The sequence below is a fragment of the Barbus barbus genome (genome assembly GCF_936440315.1).
Source record: "Barbus barbus genome assembly, chromosome: 6".
NCBI classification, from domain to species: domain Eukaryota; kingdom Metazoa; phylum Chordata; class Actinopteri; order Cypriniformes; family Cyprinidae; genus Barbus; species Barbus barbus.
In genome coordinates, this window is record NC_136734.1 from 13,077,922 (window position 1) to 13,096,798 (window position 18,877).

Sequence of the window (18,877 nt, forward strand, 5' to 3'; positions counted from 1 at the left end):
TCCCTTTCATCTTTCCTCTGTAGTGTCATCCTCTCTTCCCTCAACCACCCATTTCTCATTTCTGGATGTAAATACAAAAACTGACACGTTATGATCCAGTTAAACTTCTTATTTAGATCATAGGTCTTCAACCCTGCTCCTGGGGACCCACATTCCTGCAAAGTTTATTTCCAACATGCTTCAGCATACCTGGCCTGTGACATTTGATTAGCTGGTTCGGGTGTGTTTGATTAGGGTTGGAGCTGAATTCTCTAGGGCAGTGGGTCCCCAGGAGCAGGGTTGAAGACCTATGGTCACTCTAGACCAGGGCTGTCCAAACTCGGTCCTGGAGGGCCGGTGTCCTGCAGAGTTTAGCTCCAACTTGCCTCAACACACCTGCATGGAAGCTTCTAGTACAGGGATCCTCAAATCTGGACCATCTTCTTCTTCTTGGTTTTTAACGGGGGCTGGCAACCAACGAAAATAGGTGCATTACCGCCACCTTCTGCTCCGGAGTGTGGAACAGATTTTTATATTCTGTTAATCAATCACGTCTCTCTAATAAAATCATAGAAAGCTTTATTGTTTACTTCACTTGCCCATTTTATTAATACCTTAAAATTTAGATCCTGAATTCTATTTTTCCTTAATTGTTCTATCATTCTTCCTCTTTCTTGCTCATACTTCCACGACGGGGGAAGTCGTGGCCTAATGGTTAGAGAGTCGGACTCGTAATCGAAAGGTTGCGGGTTCGAGTCTCCGGCCGGCAGGGATTGTAGGTGGGGGGAGTGAATGTACAGCGCTCTCTCCACCCTCAATACCAGGACTGAGGTGCCCTTGAGCAGTGTTGCGGCGTGTTTGTGTTCACGGTGTGTGTGTGTGTGTGTGTGTGTATGTGTGTGTGTGCATTTGTTCACTACTCACTGCTGTGTGTGTGCACTTGGATGGGTTAAACGCAGAGCACCAATTTCGAGTATGGGTCACCATACTTGACAATACGTCACGACTTTACTTTTACAATCAATAAATACATGAGGTATTGTTTCTTCAACATTAGGGTATTCACATAATCCATTTGGATGCTTCCCTAATATTTTAAGATTTCCATTTAAATTTGAATGCCCTAATAGTATTCTGTTAAAGATGACCTCCTCTTTCCTTGACTTTCCTATACACTTTATATTTTGATTTACTTTATTTATTAAACTATAAAGGAATCTACCCTTTTCCCCATTGTTCCACTTAACTTGCCATTCTTTATTCACGTCATTCCAGATTAAAACCTTAATCTCTGATTTACTTAATGGAACTTGTATCTCTATTGTTTCTCTCCGTAATGCTTGCTTTGCTAATTTATCCACTTCTTCATTTCCCTTTATTCCTATATGTGATGGGACCCAAATAAACCTGACTAATGTATTATTTTGAACAATTCTTGAGTGAATTTGTAGAATACTAAAGAGAATATCTTGGTGACTTGATTTAAAAGATATCAAACTCTTTAAGACTGCAACTGAGTCAGAACAAATTAAAACATTCCCAGGTTTGTGTTCCTCTATCCACTGCAATGCCAACAGCATTCCTATCATTTCTACAGTATAAACTGACAAAGGATTAGAAGTTCGCTTTACTCCATTGATACCCTGGTGGCCACTGTTTTGGACTAAAAATCTGGACCATTGCTGCAGAGTTTAGCTTTAACCCTAATGAAACACACCTGAGCATGCTAATCAGAGTCTTCAAGATCATTAGAAAATCACAGGTAGGTGAGTTTGATCAGGGTTGGAGTTAAACTCTGCAGCAGACCTCCAGGGAAAGATTTGAGGAACCCTATTCTAGTATGTCTAGTAAAAGCTTGATTAGCTGCTTCACGTGTGTTTAATTAGGGTTGGAGCCAAACTCTGCAGGACACCGGCCCTCCAGGACCGAGTTTGGACAGCCCTGCTCTAGACAGTATCTGTCTAGACAGGCCAGTGCATACTACCCCTTCTAACCTAAAAAGTTGCCCCATGTATCAGCATCTTTACTGTATTTTTGGTGAGCAGTCATTTGGGTGGCGCACCAATGTACTAGATTTGTCTAATACAAAATCTAAATCTAATACAAAATTAAGTGAAATCTGAAATCTACAACTGTTACTTTGTTATTCTAATGGGATGGATCATTTGGTGCACACCTTTATAGACACAGTTACATTATGTCTTTCACAGAATGACCAACTGAATGTTAACCAAACAGGTTTCAGAAGCAGCCCTTCAACTGAGACTGCTTTACTGTCAGTCGGTATAGATTGCAAAAGCTGATTCCAAATCATCAGTCCTCATTCTGCTGGATCTATCTGCCACTTTTGACACTGTGAATAAGCAGATTCTCCTGTCTACCATCACAGGAACTGCACTCCACTGGTTTGAATTTTATCTCACAGTTAAGTCTTTCAGGGTTTTCTGGGGAGGAGAGGTGTCCAAAGAACATCAACTGGTCAAAAGGGTTCCTCAGGGATCAGTTCTTGGACCCCTACTCTTCACCATATACACTACATCACTGGGACCCATTATACAAGCACATAGTTTCTCCTACGTTTGCCAGTTTTCCTCCTACCTGGCAAACGTCTCGGCATGGATGAAGGAACATCACCTGCAGCTCAACCTAGCAAAGACTGAGCTTCTCGTTTTCCCTGCCACTCCAACTCTACAGCCTGATTTAATCATCCAGCTAGGTTCATCAACAATTATTCTTTGGTGACCAGCTGACCTTCAAGGACCACATTGTAAAGACAGCTCAATCATGCAGGTTTGCATTGCACAACATCAGGAGGATCAGGCCCTTCCAAACAGAGCATGCTGCACAACTTCTTGTCCAGGCCCTTGTCATTTCTAGGCTGGGCTACTGCAGTGCTTTTGTGACTGAGCTTCCATCAATCAAACCTCAACAAGTGATTCAGAATGCAGCAGCATGACTGGTCTTCAAAAAGCCCATAAGGGCCCACATCACACCTCTCTTTATCTCCCTGTACTGGTTACCGGTTACGGCTTGCATAAAGTTCAAGACATTGATGTTTGCATACAGAATAGCCACAGTCCTGGCACCCTCCTACTTCCACTCACTCTTGCTAATCTACATCCCCTCCAGAAGCCTGAGATCTGTAAGTGATGCCTCGTGGTACCATCACAGACCTTCCCTGGCTGGTGAAATTATCTTCCCACACCTGCAGTAATTAACAGAACACCCAACACGTTATATGACAGCAACACTAATTTAATCCCATACCCGACCCGTTTGACAAACAAACTGTGACCCAAACTACACCCGCATTAAACCTCCTTCATGAGGTAGACAAAACTCATTTATTAAAACTTTTATTCAAATTGTGAATAGATTAAATACAGAAAGCAAGGAAAGTGCTCCCTTCAATATAATCACTACACTTCAGTGGCAGCAGGATTGGCTACATTGCTCAGAGTGAACTGGACTGAGCCAAAATAGTCATGGTTATTGCACCCACAACCCACCTGTGCTTGTCACCGTCCAGCCCACACTCGCACCGCACCGCACCGCACCCTACACATAAATATTACTCCACCCTGTTACATCAAATATTAGCAGTTCACCAGCATGTATCCACCCTCATGCAGGACTCTGGCTTCCCCCTTGTGGACAACATAATAGACAACTCTGGTCCCAGAGAGTGATTGTAAATTTGTGAGAGAACAAGAATGTGTTGTTGAGAGAGAACAAGAATGTATTGGAAACATACTGCCGTCTGCCTGACTCTGCCTGAGAGGTAAGAAAAAATACACTGACATAATTATTTTAATATCTCTGAAATATATGATAGTATTCTTGAAAAATGTTTTAATGTATTATTGAATAAAATATTAGTTCAAAGAAAGAAAAAATGAATAGCCTTAAAATGGACTATTGTAAATGCTGTGATACTGTGACACTCAGATACTATTATTTCCTTCTCACATTGCTGATTTCACCATTAATTCTTCACCTGAACAGTTTATGTTGTTGTATATGGTATCATTGACCATCAAAACATAGGGGTAGACATCACATTTTCTGTGTTATCATGTTTGGTTCAGGAGATACAATGTGACACAAAATACATAATTTTGGTTAAGGTGGAAAGTAAAATGGTCACCACGGCAATGGTTCCATTTCTGAAAATGTTCAGGGCTGCAAACTATACAAGTGTACCAAGTTTCACGCTTTTATGAAAAAGTGAACATTATTTTCACATATCACCTGGACTAAGTGCTATATTGCATCTATATCTTTAAAGGTGCTATACAGCACCTTTGTCAAAAGGTGCCATGTAGAACCAGAAGAGGAACCCCATTCTCCTCCGTTGATTTTAGATATGTTACTCCACTCTCATATGTTTGCTATGAATGGGAATTTACTACAATGGCAAAAGCTGTTTTTAATCACTTTTATATTTTTCTGAGGTAAAAAAGTCTCATGTGGGGGCCTTAGAATATTTCCTTATAGGGAGTCTTGGGAGCAAAAAGGTTGAGAACAACGTTATCTTCAGGAAATACATTCTATTTTAACCAGGTGCTTAATGAGTTCTTTGTATGGCATTGGTGCTATATAGCACCTTAACAACCCCAAAGAACCGCTGCACAACCGTACTGGGCTTAACAGGTTCTTCATATGGTAACGGTGCTACTGTATAGCACCTCAATCACCCCAAAGAAGTGCTGAAGAACCTTTTCTTTTGTGTGTGTGCATGCACCACCTACTAACTCTATAGTACTATGATATATATGATTACCATTTCCATGTAATACCATTTAATTGGTACTCCAACTTCAAGATACTTCAAAGTATATTGTGGTAACATTCATGGTATAAGTACACCTGCCATTGAATGTACAGTAAAATGTTTTTCCTTCTTTGTTGTTTACAATAGGGAAACTGGTAGAATGGTCCCTGGTGTTTTATGGAACATCCACACATCCATATATTCGACATGAGCAACCCCGCTCTGCCCAGCTGCTGTCTGAAGACGACACCACAGAGGAGTACAATGGTGATTTACTATATATATATATTATAATATACAGTGGACAATTAATGTATGAATTTCGTAAAAACCTAATGGCATCTTATTTCAAAGCCTTATTTCAAAGACTTTTTACTAACTGGGTCACAGTGATTTGGAGTACAATGTACTTATTGTGGTTATGTATTGCAAAACACTTTTGCTGCTGTTGTGGTGGGATATGGGTATATGGGTAAGGTTAGGGACAGGTTTGGTGGGATACGTAGGTTTAAGGGTGGGTTAAGGTGTAAGGGATGGATCAACAGTGCAATTATAAATTTAATTACAGAAATTAACTACAGATGTAACTACATAAAGGTATTTTTTAAAAATATAAGTACAATGTAAAAACATGTATGTACACAATCAGTGCATTGTATCAAATGATTAATTTAAATGTAAGTACATAGTACTTAAGGCCACCTAATATAAAGTGGGACCTTATTTTCTAATGCAGGGGTTTTCAACCTTGTAGGACATGCGCCCCCCCAAGCTTGTCTAATTTCACTCGCGCCCCCCCCCCCCAAACATCAACACCCCCCCCCCCCCCCCCCCCCCCCCGAGCCCAAAGTGCGCGAACATCATTCACATATTGTCTGCTGCATTTCCAGTGCGTAGCATTAAGAAACATACACATATAACCAGCTTACCTGATTCAGTGTGATGGCTGAGCCCGTTTCTGAGATAACAACATGCCAATGGTTGGATTTCTGACATGACTAACCGTAAATTATTTTACACCATTCTCACTGTCGCCTAACAGCGGGAGTCTGATTGCCCCCTAGCGGATGGCTGAAGATTTGAAAGCTCGTATTCGTAAATCTTCAAGGCAATGTCTCTGAATTAATTGATGCTCGCGCCCCCCTTGACAGGTGCTGGCGCCCCCCTGGTTGAAAACCCCTGTTCTAATGCAATGGCATTTAGCCTATATATTTTTAAGTGGGCTTAACTTCCCACCTTTGATTATTTTTATCAAAATTCATGTAAAGTAATAATAAAAAATATGCTAAAGTGTACTTCTTTGGTCACAAGGACACTTCTTGGGGCTATTGTACATATATATTTCTTTTGTATATGGGAATACCTTTTAATTTTCCCTCTCCTCTATACAAGGCTCTTGCGATCCAGAATGTAGTGAGGATGGTTGTGAAGGACCTGAACCCCATCAATGTGTTTCCTGCTTGCACTTTTTCCTAAAGTTCAAAAATAACACAAGGTAAGAAAATGTTACTTCTGTACTTCTCTCTCTCTCTCTCTCTCTCTCTCTCTCTCTCTCTCTCACACACACACACACACACACACACACACACTGTCTCTCTCTCACCTTCACAAGGTTTTTGATAATACTACATCTAATCTTTTTCTCAGGACCTGTGTGTCAGAGTGTCCGATTGGGTACTGGGGGGATAAGAAGAGGTGTAAAAAGTGTTACTCCTCATGTAAGTCATGTTTGGGCAGCCGCAGTGATCAATGCACAGCCTGTAAATCCGGATATTTTCTGAATGAGGAAAAGAACAACTGTGTGACCAACTGTGAGGATGGCTACTATCTTTACCACGGTAAGAGTGATGCCACCAAAACAAGCCAGTTACTTGTTTACTCAAAGGAAATACTTCTAAAATTAAAGGTTCTTTATTGACATCTGTGCTTCCATAAACAACCTTTGATGTCAATGAATCCTTTCCACTGCACAAAATGTTCTTTTTTTTAGTTTATAGCCAATAAATTTAAAGCCCCAGCCTCAACATCACAATTGGTCCAAAACACATATTTTAAATATTCACTTTCAGTGTTAACATACCTTTGACTAATTTTGTGTTATTAATGTTTTTGCCATGCAGAGGAAAACGTGTGTAGGAAGTGTAATATTGAGAACTGTATAAAATGCACCTCAGCCTCCATTTGCACTGAGTGCTCTGATGGCACAAGGTAATAGATTTTAATAAAATATTTGAATTTCATGACAAAATGTACCCAATCTTTTCATTGTAATGAAAGATGATTGTCCCTTTCAGTCTGGTGGGGAACAGATGTCAGAAGAGCTGTGAGGTGGGCCGTTACTACAGTGAGCCGGAGGACTCATGTGAGCCCTGCCACCCAGCCTGTGCTACATGTGCTGGTACAATCCTCAAAAATACAATACACTATCAATGACATCCCACCAAATGTATTCAGATCAATATGCTTGAGTCCAACCCTAGAACAGTGAACCCTAGAACCCCCTGCCCCCCAAACCCCCCTCCCGATCTCCACAACAATATATTATTTAAATGCACTTCTAGTTTATTTAGGTAAATAAATAAATAAAATGTAAATATTTACATTCCAACATTCCAGAAGTTTTAGAAGCGTTTATATTCTTTAGGGTACCCACTTTGTCAAATAGGATTGTATGCAGATTCCTAAATCAGTCATACATACCAGTCATAAAGGATCCTAATAGTAATTTCATTAAGGATTTAAAAAAGCCTTTATGATTATCAATAGCATACCCTTATTGTTAGATTTTTAACAAGATTTCATTGACAGCTGGAAAACTATAAATCATATATACTTCATTTTCTTTAAAAATGTTCATGATACTTTTAATTATTGAATTGAACATTAAGTAATGATAAGCCTGGAAATGGTGCTGTGTGGCATTCTGTAACGGAGCCAACGAGGCGTGAGGCGTACGGATCCATGTGCAAGCTTTTATTAAACAGAGATGTGGTCAAAACACAGGCAGGGTCAAACATCAGTTAGCAGGTATGTTGAGGACAAGACACAAGAGTATTCCGAGGGCATGCGTGGGTCGTCGATCGGCGAACAATATCCAAAGGGTATAGACAAGAGGGGGAATCCGAGTAGACGAGCAATAGTCCAGACGAAGGGTTAATCCAAACACGGGCAAGAATCAAAACACGAGAAAACAGACAAGGCAACAACTAAGTGGGTTCTGTATCGCAGCTAAAACTAGGAGGATAATAGAATGGCTCGGTAAGGCAGCTAACACTAGGGGAGTGCTCTACGGAGAACAATACTCGGCAATCTGTGAAAGGAAGTCCATGGTTTATGTAGGGTGTGTGATTGTGTGATAGTTCTCAGGTGTGAGCGTGTGATTAGTTAAATGGCTGCTGGGAAATGTAGTCCAGGGTAATATCTAACTGTCTGTGTGGTGTGAATGTCAATGTGATGGAGGAGTGACCTCTGGTGGCGAGCAAATGGAAGTCCATGGACCTGATTCGTTACTTTGAAAATGTAATGGGTTACAGATTACAAGTTACTCTATTTAAAATGTAATAAGTAGTGTAACTATTTCAGTTACTTTATTACAGTAATGTAACTGATTAAATTTTTTTCTCAATTTTTCTAAACTGTTAATCATTCTGAAACATTTAAAGCAGACAGGGTTAACCTTACAGTAGTACTCGACTCTGCTTACTATCAGACTTCAAAATCCTTCTTCACTTGAATTAAGATTCTAATAATTAGTATTTTTTGAAAGCACAGCCACCACAAAATAAGACTTCAGCACTTTGTTTACTTTCAGATCATTCTGAAGTTAAATATATAATTATATAATTGAATAGCTATGATACTGTTTTTGAAATCAAATCTTTGAATAGCTATGACAGGAAACACTGGCATCTAATAATGCCTTTTTGAAAACAAACAAACAGTTAATTTAAAAAATAACGCATATAAATAAATCCAAAAAGGAAATAAAAAGTTATCAAATAAGCATGTGTTCCTCTTCTGTGTCCTAAACCCCTGAAACATTGGTGTCTCATACTTTACAGAAGTCAATGAAGTTTTGTAAAGAAACCAGTGAAATCTGTATGTGTGTGAAAATATTCAGATGTAACTCCATTTGTAATCGTTAACATTTTCACAAGTAACTAATTTAATTACAGATTTTTTTTTCTCATTAACTGTAACAGTTACATCTGTAATTAAATTACATAATTACGTTAGGCTATATGTAACTAGTTACTCCCCAACACCGTGTACCAACTATAGACTTTCTTTTATTTACTTCTAATAATTTAGTTCAAATATCACATTGGACTATCAAGCAAGTAATTAGTGTATAATATAAATATAATCATTAAGATTTGGTTCAGAATTGTGATCAAATTCCAATAGGAATCCTGTACAGGATCTTGTGACTATGACATTTTGTGTCTTTAACTGAGTTTGCATTCGTGTAAATGTGATAGGATCATGTCTTTTCTACAGCTGCAGGTCTAGAGTCATGTAATCGCTGTGCTGAAGGCTACTTGATGGAGAACTGGAGATGTGTGTCCTCCTGCAGTCAAGGTTTCTACGCTGTACAACTGAACTCTGACAGCACAGGCACTCAGAGCACCTGTAAAAGGTATGTGCTACAATCTCTCATCCTTTCAGCATCATAATTTCCTATATTTTGATTCTTAAGTGTGTGTATATGTGCAGGTGTGATGCGAGCTGTCTGGCTTGTGTCGGGGAAGGTAAAGAAAACTGCAGTGAGTGTGTAGATGGACACACACTTCTGGACGGTGTGTGTGTTCTCAGCCACAACTGTGTTGATGGTAAGTTTTTCCCAACCGGAATATGCAACCATTTGATATAAAGTAGAGTTGTTGTAACATTTCAGGGTAACACTTTATTCTAATTATACATTTAAGTACTGAGTAATATGTACTTACTATATGGTTGGGGTTAGGATTAGGGTTTGGCTTAGGGTTACTTGCATGTAATTATGCACAATTTATTGTTACCATAATAGTAACTACATGTAACGTGCAACAAGGACATCTTAAAATAAAGTGTTACCCATTTCAGATATAATTGTAATCGATTTATGTTTAAAGGGGAATATCAGGATGAGAGTGGAGAGTGTCAGCCATGTGATGAGTCCTGTCATAAATGTAAAGGTCCAACGAGTGTGGACTGTCTCAGCTGCTCCAACACACAGTAAGAAACCATTTCAACAATTACTTATTATATTATGCTGCATTTTTAATAATCATTATATAGTAAGTCGTATTGTCAAGTATGGTGACCCATACTCGAAATTGGTGCTCTGCGTTTAACCCATCCAAGTGCACACACACAGCAGTGAGTAGTGAACAAATGCACACACGCGCGCACACACACACACACACACACACACACACACACACACACACACACACACACACACACACACACACACACACACACACACACACACACACACACACACACACACCCGGAGCAGTGGGCAGCCATGCTGCGGCGCCCGGGGAGCAGTTGGGGGTTCGGTGCCTTGCTCAAGGGCACCTCAGTCGTGGTATTGAGGGTGGAGAGAGCGCTGGACATTCACTCCCCCCCCACCTACAATTGTGCAAGTTCGAGCCCCCTCCTGCCGGCCGGGGGCTCGAACTCGCAACCTTTCGATTACAAGTCCGACTTTCTAACCATTAGGCCACGACTTCCCGAGTTTTATATTATATAAAAACATTAATAATCAGCATATTAGAATGATTTCTGAAGAATCAAGTGACACTGGAATAATGCTGAAAAATTAAGTTTTCCCATCACAGGAATAACTTACATTTTATAATAATAATATAGCAAAATAAAAAACAGTTTTTTAAATGACAATAATATTTTTCCAGTAATGAACAACTATAATATTTTTTTGTGTGTTTTACTGTGTTTTTGATCAAATAAAGAGACAAAACAGTAAAAATTATTTTATATTTTTGCTTATTTATTTCATTGCATTTTATTGTACAGTTATTTGCCACTAATATGCATTTCCTCGGTCCTTCTCTTGTAGTTGGCTGGATGAGGGGCAATGTGTGGTCAGCTGCTCAATTGGGAAGTACCCATCCAGTGGACAGTGTCACCTCTGTGACCACACTTGTGCTCAGTGTGTTGATGCTGGTCCTGCTAACTGTACCAGCTGTGATACAGGTCAGGATTCATTTCTCATCATAGTCCAAATGGCTGCTGTCCCAATAACTCAAATAAATTAGCATGTGCCACAATCCAGTTAATCTCATTTATAAGAGCTCCATCCAGTGTCCAGAATGAAAACCTGGCAAGCACCAAATGTGAGTAAAATGGACTTCATAAAACAGTTGTCTTGCATTTGCTGTTTAGTGGCAAGCAAATGAAATCAAAAAGATTCAAATAGTTTTTTAATTCCAATCCAATCCATTGTTACTGTCTCACATCTAATGGCACATATGGCCTTAGCTTGCATTTTAATTTGCCTTTGGCTTGGAAGATAAAACTTTTTTTTTTTTTTTCATTTCCACAATTTCATTCCTGGATTCAAGCCACCAAAATGAAAATACGAGTAACAACATCATGATTGTCCCACCATCTAACAGTATGTGTCCCTGTGTGTGTGGTTTGGTAATTGTGTGTCAATCATGTGTTTTGTTTTTGTGTGCTATAGACAAGTTTGGGGTGGACCGGTACCTCTATCATGGCGAGTGCATGGAAGTGTGTCCTCAGGCTCATTTCCACACAGTGCTGAAGGCATGTGAGCCGTGTCCTTCACACTGCAAACTCTGTTCTTCAGCCACACACTGCATCAGGTGTGAGGACTCCTTCTTCCTCAATGACGGAGTCTGTAATAAACTGGAGTGTGAAGAAGGTCTGACTTTATCTTCCTGTGCAGTTCAAGTGTCACTTGTTTTGTTGTTTGTTTCAAAAAGAGATATTTAGCACAATGTCTGTTATTAATGATGCTGGGCTTTGGGAGTATTTTGCACTTGCAGGACAAACATCATTCAATGTATGTAACTAATGTGTGTGTGTGTGTGTGTGTGTGTGTGTTAGGGGAGGTAGAAGACCCAGAATATGATGGCTGCATGTCATGTGAAGAGGGATGTCATAAGTGTGTGCTTTGTAAGTTCACCATTCTATCTGTTCTGTGCTCTGTGCAGACATATTATGCTATTGCTATTGCTCATACATGGGGTTAGTTTTGTACTGGAGCACATGGCTGATGTTTATGTTTGTTTGCCATGTGCTCCTTGGACTTTCAACTAAATTTCTTTAGTAAATCTAAATAAGTAGTTTTAGAACATCACTTGATGGATGTGACAGTATATTTTGATTTCACATTCCACCATGAAATGTACTGAGTTGAACAGACAGATATTTCTACATAATTTACATTTCCTTCACTTTGCAGATAATCCCAAACACTGCCTGTCCTGCATTGTTGGATATTACAAGTAAGGAACATTTAAATAATGTAACAGAGCCATCTGCTGGAATGAATATGTGAAAGACAGAATAAACATTCATTTGCAGATGTGTGCCACTCCCGACATGCTCTTTCTGCACAGGTTTGAAGAGGGCTGCTATAAGCACTGTCCTGCTAAGACATACACAGTGGAACAGACCATGAGCTGTGTGTCCTGTGAGCATGACTGTGTCAGCTGTGATGAAGATGAGTGCTACTGGTGTGAATCTGACCTCTTCCTGTCAGGTTGGACATTTACATTTAAATTTATGCATTCGGTAAATGCTTTTATGCAAATTACTTGCATAGCATTTATGGTATATACAGTACATTTTATCAGTTCATGCACTCCCTGGGAAATTCATGGCCTTGGCGTTGCTAGCGCCATGCTCCACTATAGTGGTTTTCAATCGGGTGGCCAGGGCCCACTACACTTTATTGTTCTTTGGCATTGATGGTTCCATGAAGAACCTTGAACATCCATGAAACCTTTCAAATGCAGAAAAGGTTCTTTGTAATGTAAAAGGTTCTTTCGATTTTTAAAATGTTCTTCAAAATAATTAATTTTAAACTGTTCACTGAAAGGTTCTTGCAATGATGCCATAGAAGGGTCTTCTATGGCATCACTGCAAAAACACCCTTTTGGAGCCTACTTTAACAGAGTACACAAGTGCATATTTAGCGTAAAGTTTTTGGACACTCAATTGCATGTTTTTCACAAATAAATGAAAATGTATTAATATGTATTTTAAATGTATATTAAATGCAATCAGCTGAATTTTAGAGTGCCTTTTTTGACGCACTAAAGCAGGATAAGTTAAAGTAATTTATATTTTATTTTTATATTTCTTTTACTTTTTAATAATTACTTCTATTGAATATGAAAAATGGTTAAGTGTACTCACAAGCGTTTATGGTAAACTAAAATATACTTTCTGTTGAAACTTGTACGTCATGTATTTATTTACACATATAGAATGATACATTTGCAATGTAATGTAATATCAAGTACCATACTACAGATAAAATTAAGTTCTTGTGCTGTAGTATCTTAATCTACATATCGGAACACTACATTCTTCTAACTTTATATGCAGAGACAACCGAATGTAATGGTAAATCTTTTAAAAGACACTTCATTTTTAAACAAATATTGCATGATTTTTTGACACAATTGGACAAGACTGTTTATTATACTGTACCCTGCAGATGGGAAGTGTGTGCGGGAATGTCCCGATAGTTTCTACGGTGATGAAGATTCTCAGGAGTGTGAGGAATGTCACTCAGACTGCAGGACATGCAGTGGGCCAGAGGACAGTGACTGTGACAGCTGCAGCGATGGATTTACGCTTGATAATGGAGCATGTGTGCCTGAACAGGATGTCTGCCCTGCCCAGACATACCTCACTGGTGAGAGGAAAAATTTATTATTTAGAGATTGCTTGTTTGTAGCTCTGGAGATAACTTTGGAATTAACTTTGTCTCATGGTATAGTCCAGATCAATTGATCTTGGAAGAATTAGATTTTATATGACTTCATATTAAAATCAATCCATCTGTCGATCCATTTTTCAAAACTGCTGGTTCTATGTAGGGTCACAGTCATATTGATATCTTCCTTTTGAAATCTAATGTTTGATTGCAGACCTATATTTGAGCACAGTCTAAGACGGATGATACACGGGCCAACTTTTTTAAGCAATTTTGCAGAGCAACTTTTTTTGAGCAGTGTTGCTTGGACACTTTTCCATTGAGAATGGGTAACAAATTTCTATCTGGATATTTTAGTTCAGTCTTGGGCCCTGTGTCTCACCTGGTTGCCTACTGACAGCAACACTGCTCAAAAAGTTGCTCCATGTATCATCTGTCTTAGACATTGAAACTACATTTCTTCTTCAGAACCGCTCCTAGAGACCCACTGTCCCTGGCAAGTTTATTTCCAACCTGCCTGATGTGATTTTCTGGAAAATGTGATGCTGAAGACCTTAATTAGTTTGGTCACGTGTCTTTGATTAGGTTTGGATTTTAGGATCCTGCTGAAAACAAAACAGAGTTTTTAACCATAGTGCTTCAGAATTAATTTCCACTATTACATAATGGGCTTTTTTCAAGTGCTTAGCTTTGGAAAAGCCTATTATTAACTGATGATTTAGCAGGAAATATTTGTAATATCATATAAGAATGTTTTAGTTTGGCAACCTATGGCAAATCAGTTATAATTAACTTATTAGAAATATAAAGTAAAATGACTGAATGCAAAATGACTGCAATAAATCTTGAGCTGTCTGTATGGTCACTTCTTTGTAGGTCCACTCTCAGATGAAAATGTGCAACAATTTTACCTTACAATTGTACCTTACAACAGCTTCTCACTGGGGCAGAACTCTAGCATATTTTCCCCTAAAACATTTATAGTAGTACGGGTGTGTATTATTACTCTATGTGCACCCTTTAGTTGTTAGATAAGGTAATTTAGCATTCATTCATTCATTCATTTATATGACTGTGTCATTTTACTTTATTGTTTTTTTAGATCATTGAAGTTGTTGGTTCATTCATTAACAAAGAAAAAAATTATTTTAGGTACTTTAATAAAGAAGTTGGATTTTAGTATATTTTAAATATATTAACTATAGATGTATTATCAAATAATGCAAGTACTTTACATGTACTTTAGTATGTTGGTCAACACATCAATTACATAGTGATCTAAAATGTACTTCAAAGTAATTGTCACGAATCCGGTCTGTGGCCTTCCGCCTGATAGCCACCAGAGGCCGCCTCTCCATCATATTGACTCTCACACCACACAGCACACTGAACTACAATTTCCATCATCCATTGCACTGACGACACATATACAGCTGACTGCCCTAATCACGTTCACACCTGAGAACTATCACACACTTTACTTAAACCATGGACTTCCTCTTCCTCTCTGCCGAGCAAGGGTGAACTGCGTATGCTGTTCACCCTTCTGTGGTTTGATCTCTCTTGTGGCTTGCCTGTGCCATTTCTGTTTACCAGTGTTTTATCCTGCCTGTGTATTGTCCTGTGTTTTCTGTTAACCTGTCTGTGTGTATGTCTAGCTCTGAGTCTGGTCCTGCGTATAACACTCTCCGCGTGTTAGCTGCCTCACCGAGCCATTCTGTGTTTTGTAAATCTAAGTTTAGTTTGTTTTGTGTTTAGTCTCGTTTCCTGTTTTCTGCCTGTGTTTCCTGGATTAACCCTTTGCATTGCCCCTTTGGACTCTGTTTGTAGCCCTCTTGGACTACTGCTCGTGTACCTGGATTATCTCTCTTCCTTGCCCCTTTGGACTCTGTTTGTATAATTAAAAGTTTGCACATGGATCCGCGTCTTGTTCACATCATTACAGTAATATTTTTAGTCTGATATATTACAAAGTGTGCTAAGAAACATAGTCATGAAAGTGTTCTCTCTTCAAGTACACTTATGGCCTTAATGGGAAAATATTGTATTTTTTTCAAGTACAATATTTTAAAAAATATAGTTTAAAAATTTTTTTTTTATACATTTGCTATAAAATAATTACTGGATATAACTGCTCCTGCTCTCATCTCTCAGATGATGGGGAATGTGAGGCCTGTCACTCTTCATGTGAATCCTGCTGGGGGGAAATGAAGACTCAATGCAACACCTGTTTCGAAGGTAATACAACTCAAAGAAGAATATGATGGATGGAAAAATCTTTGGTTGGTTGCATAAAGGGTTAGGTGAATGGACAATTATGCATTATTTATGTGTGTTTTCACCACTCTGTCTTCTAGGTCGATATCTGAATGCAGATCAGATGTGTGTGGTACAATGCCCGGTGGGCAGCTTTGGCAGTAAGGAGAGCGGGCACTGTGAGACTTGCCCTCAAGGTTGTGCCCAGTGCCAGGATGAGCAGCTCTGCACACGTTGCCAGTCAGCACGTAAAAACCGTCTTTATTTGCAAGCCGGCCAGTGTGTGCGCAAGTGCACAAGGTTAGCCATTTACAAACATTAATGTAGAGGAATGAAAAACAAATGTACTGTTTTTTAGGTTTCTTGCACCCATTTAGTTATAATTTAGACTCGCATGAACTCTCTAGTTCAAATGTTAAGTTAAATCAATTACATTAATTGCAGTGTAATTACGTTTTTTATTTGCTTTTTTGTTGACTGTCATATTTGATACAACAGACTTTTAGCCCCAAAGGCCGAAACTGACCAAAAATATGCAATTTGGTGCAGTTGCTGATCGTTATATAGCCGAAAGTAAGAGGAAATTATATAGCTTGTAAGGCAAATAAATTAAACTTCTTATATAAAATGCATAAATATCAGCTACGCTATATTTCCCAATAATACGACTTAGTAAGATGATATTTAAATGCTTGATTTTATGATCAAAGCTCTGCAATTTATTGTGGAGGGCAAAGCATATAATGCAATACAGTTGTACCACAAGGGGGCGTTTTTTAATAATTTATTTAAACAAATAAAACGGTTGTTTAAGGACTTTTACTTGCAAAAAAGTATAAGCCATCAATCTATCAATCAGATGAAGACATTACATGTAGTACAACAAATTTTTCAACAAAGTTTTGATTGTTGATAATATCGAGGACTTAATTTGTGTAGTAAATATGATACAGTGGGCATTTTAGGATTACAAATAAAATGGCACTCATAAAAAGTCTCAATTCCAGGATGGATTTTGTAAAATAAAAAAAATGTAAGGCAATTGTAGTAGTTATATTGTACATTTTTACTGTATTAAATGATGTGCATGTGTATATGTGTTCAGAGGGTATCCTGTGGGTCAGGTGTGTAAGAGCTGTGCATCTGGTTGTACGTCCTGTGAGAAGAGTGCAACACACTGTCTGAGCTGTGAGGAGACGCTACTGCTCCACAATCATGAGTGTGTGGAGAGATGTCCGCCTGGACACACAGTGAGGAACGGGGAGTGTGTGCAGTGTCCAGAGAACTGTGTTATCTGCTCTGAGGACGGACTCTGTACAGGTGAGACTGAAATTCATCACAATTTTGCATGTTTTCATGAACTGTTCTTTTATGTTAAGAAAACAACTAGTTACAAACATGTTTTATTGTTGCTGCAACAGTCTTCTACACTCTGCTATCTCTACAACAGCTGTAACTGTCAAAAATGTACACCTTTGTACACATTTCCTCCTAAAGAATGCATATTAATTCCTTAAAGTTCAATTTTATTACCCACTTTAAATAATAATACTGTGCATTTTTTTATTACATTTTTTTCTGAAAATGTAGTGGCTTTCTCCGTAGCATAAATACCAACAGTGTTTCATATATTTTTATACAGTTTTCATACATGTTGATAATTAAACTTTCCTCTAGGTCAAACAGTAAAGCATGGCGGGTCATGGGTTCAATTCCTAAAAAATGCCTGACTTGATAAAATGTACCAGGTCCTTCTCAAAAAATTAGCATATTGTGATAAAGTTCATTATTTTCTGTAATGTACTGATAAACATTAGACTTTCATATATTTTAGATTCATTACACACAACTGAAGTAGTTCAAGCCTTTTATTGTTTTAATATTGATGATTTTGGCATACAGCTCATGAAAACCCAAAATTCCTATCTCAAAAAATTAGCATATCATGAAAAGGTTCTCTAAACGAGCTATTAACCTAATCATCTGAATCAACTAATTAACTCTAAACACCTGCAAAAGATTCCTGAGGCTTTTAAAAACTCCCAGCCTGGTTCATTACTCAAAACCGCAATCATGGGTAAGACTGCCGACCTGACTGCTGTCCAGAAGGCCATCATTGACACCCTCAAGCAAGCGGGTAAGACACAGAAAGAAATTTCTGAACGAATAGGCTGTTCCCAGAGTGTTGTATCAAGGCACCTCAGTGGGAAGTCTGTGGGAAGGAAAAAGTGTGGCAGAAAACGCAGCACAACGAGAAGAGGTGACCGGACCCTGAGGAAGATTGTGGAGAAGGACCGATTCCAGACCTTGGGGGACCTGCGGAAGCAGTGGACTGAGTCTGGAGTAGAAACATCCAGAGCCACCGTGTACAGGCGTGTGCAGGAAATGGGCTACAGGTGCCGCATTCCCCAGGTCAAGCCACTTTTGAACCAGAAACAGCGGCAGAAGCGCCTGACCTGGGCTACAGAGAAGCAGCACTGGACACAAATTTTGCATGTCATTCGGAAATCAAGGTGCCAGAGTCTGGAGGAAGACTGGGGAGAGGGAAATGCCAAAATGCCTGAAGTCCAGTGTCAAGTACCCACAGTCAGTGAAGCTGGTGTTGGTCCACTGTGTTTTATCAAGGGCAGGGTCAATGCAGCTAGCTATCAGGAGATTTTGGAGCACTTCATGCTTCCATCTGCTGAAAAGCTTTATGGAGATGAAGATTTCATTTTTCAGCACGACCTGGCACCTGCTCACAGTGCCAAAACCACTGGTAAATGGTTTACTGACCATGGTATTACTGTGCTCAATTGGCCTGCCAACTCTCCTGACCTGAACCCCATAGAGAATCTGTGGGATATTGTGAAGAGAAAGTTGAGAGACGCAAGACCCAACACTCTGGATGAGCTTAAGGCCGCTATCGAAGCATCCTGGGCCTCCATAACACCTCAGCAGTGCCA

General features: G+C 39.1%; 1 protein-coding gene and 1 long non-coding RNA gene across 3 annotated transcripts in view; both read left to right on the plus strand.

Annotated features, from left to right (window-relative positions):
* The window catches only part of LOC306870868, a 1,223,475-nt gene that overhangs the window by 743,184 nt on the left and 461,414 nt on the right, over window positions 1-18,877 (plus strand). The window lies entirely within an intron of this gene.
* LOC306870852 (proprotein convertase subtilisin/kexin type 5-like) overlaps window positions 1-18,877 on the plus strand; it is a 38,979-nt gene that overhangs the window by 12,550 nt on the left and 7,552 nt on the right. The window contains exons 14-30 of the mRNA XM_079418312.1: window positions 4,901-5,020; window positions 6,146-6,248; window positions 6,401-6,591; window positions 6,874-6,961; window positions 7,048-7,151; window positions 9,254-9,392; window positions 9,470-9,585; window positions 9,868-9,970; window positions 10,821-10,957; window positions 11,448-11,648; window positions 11,834-11,902; window positions 12,192-12,234; window positions 12,349-12,491; window positions 13,455-13,655; window positions 15,831-15,914; window positions 16,034-16,232; window positions 17,038-17,252. Of these exons, the coding sequence (XP_079274438.1) occupies window positions 4,901-5,020; window positions 6,146-6,248; window positions 6,401-6,591; window positions 6,874-6,961; window positions 7,048-7,151; window positions 9,254-9,392; window positions 9,470-9,585; window positions 9,868-9,970; window positions 10,821-10,957; window positions 11,448-11,648; window positions 11,834-11,902; window positions 12,192-12,234; window positions 12,349-12,491; window positions 13,455-13,655; window positions 15,831-15,914; window positions 16,034-16,232; window positions 17,038-17,252 (2,256 nt within the window). The remainder of the gene's footprint in view (window positions 1-4,900; window positions 5,021-6,145; window positions 6,249-6,400; window positions 6,592-6,873; window positions 6,962-7,047; window positions 7,152-9,253; window positions 9,393-9,469; window positions 9,586-9,867; window positions 9,971-10,820; window positions 10,958-11,447; window positions 11,649-11,833; window positions 11,903-12,191; window positions 12,235-12,348; window positions 12,492-13,454; window positions 13,656-15,830; window positions 15,915-16,033; window positions 16,233-17,037; window positions 17,253-18,877) is intronic.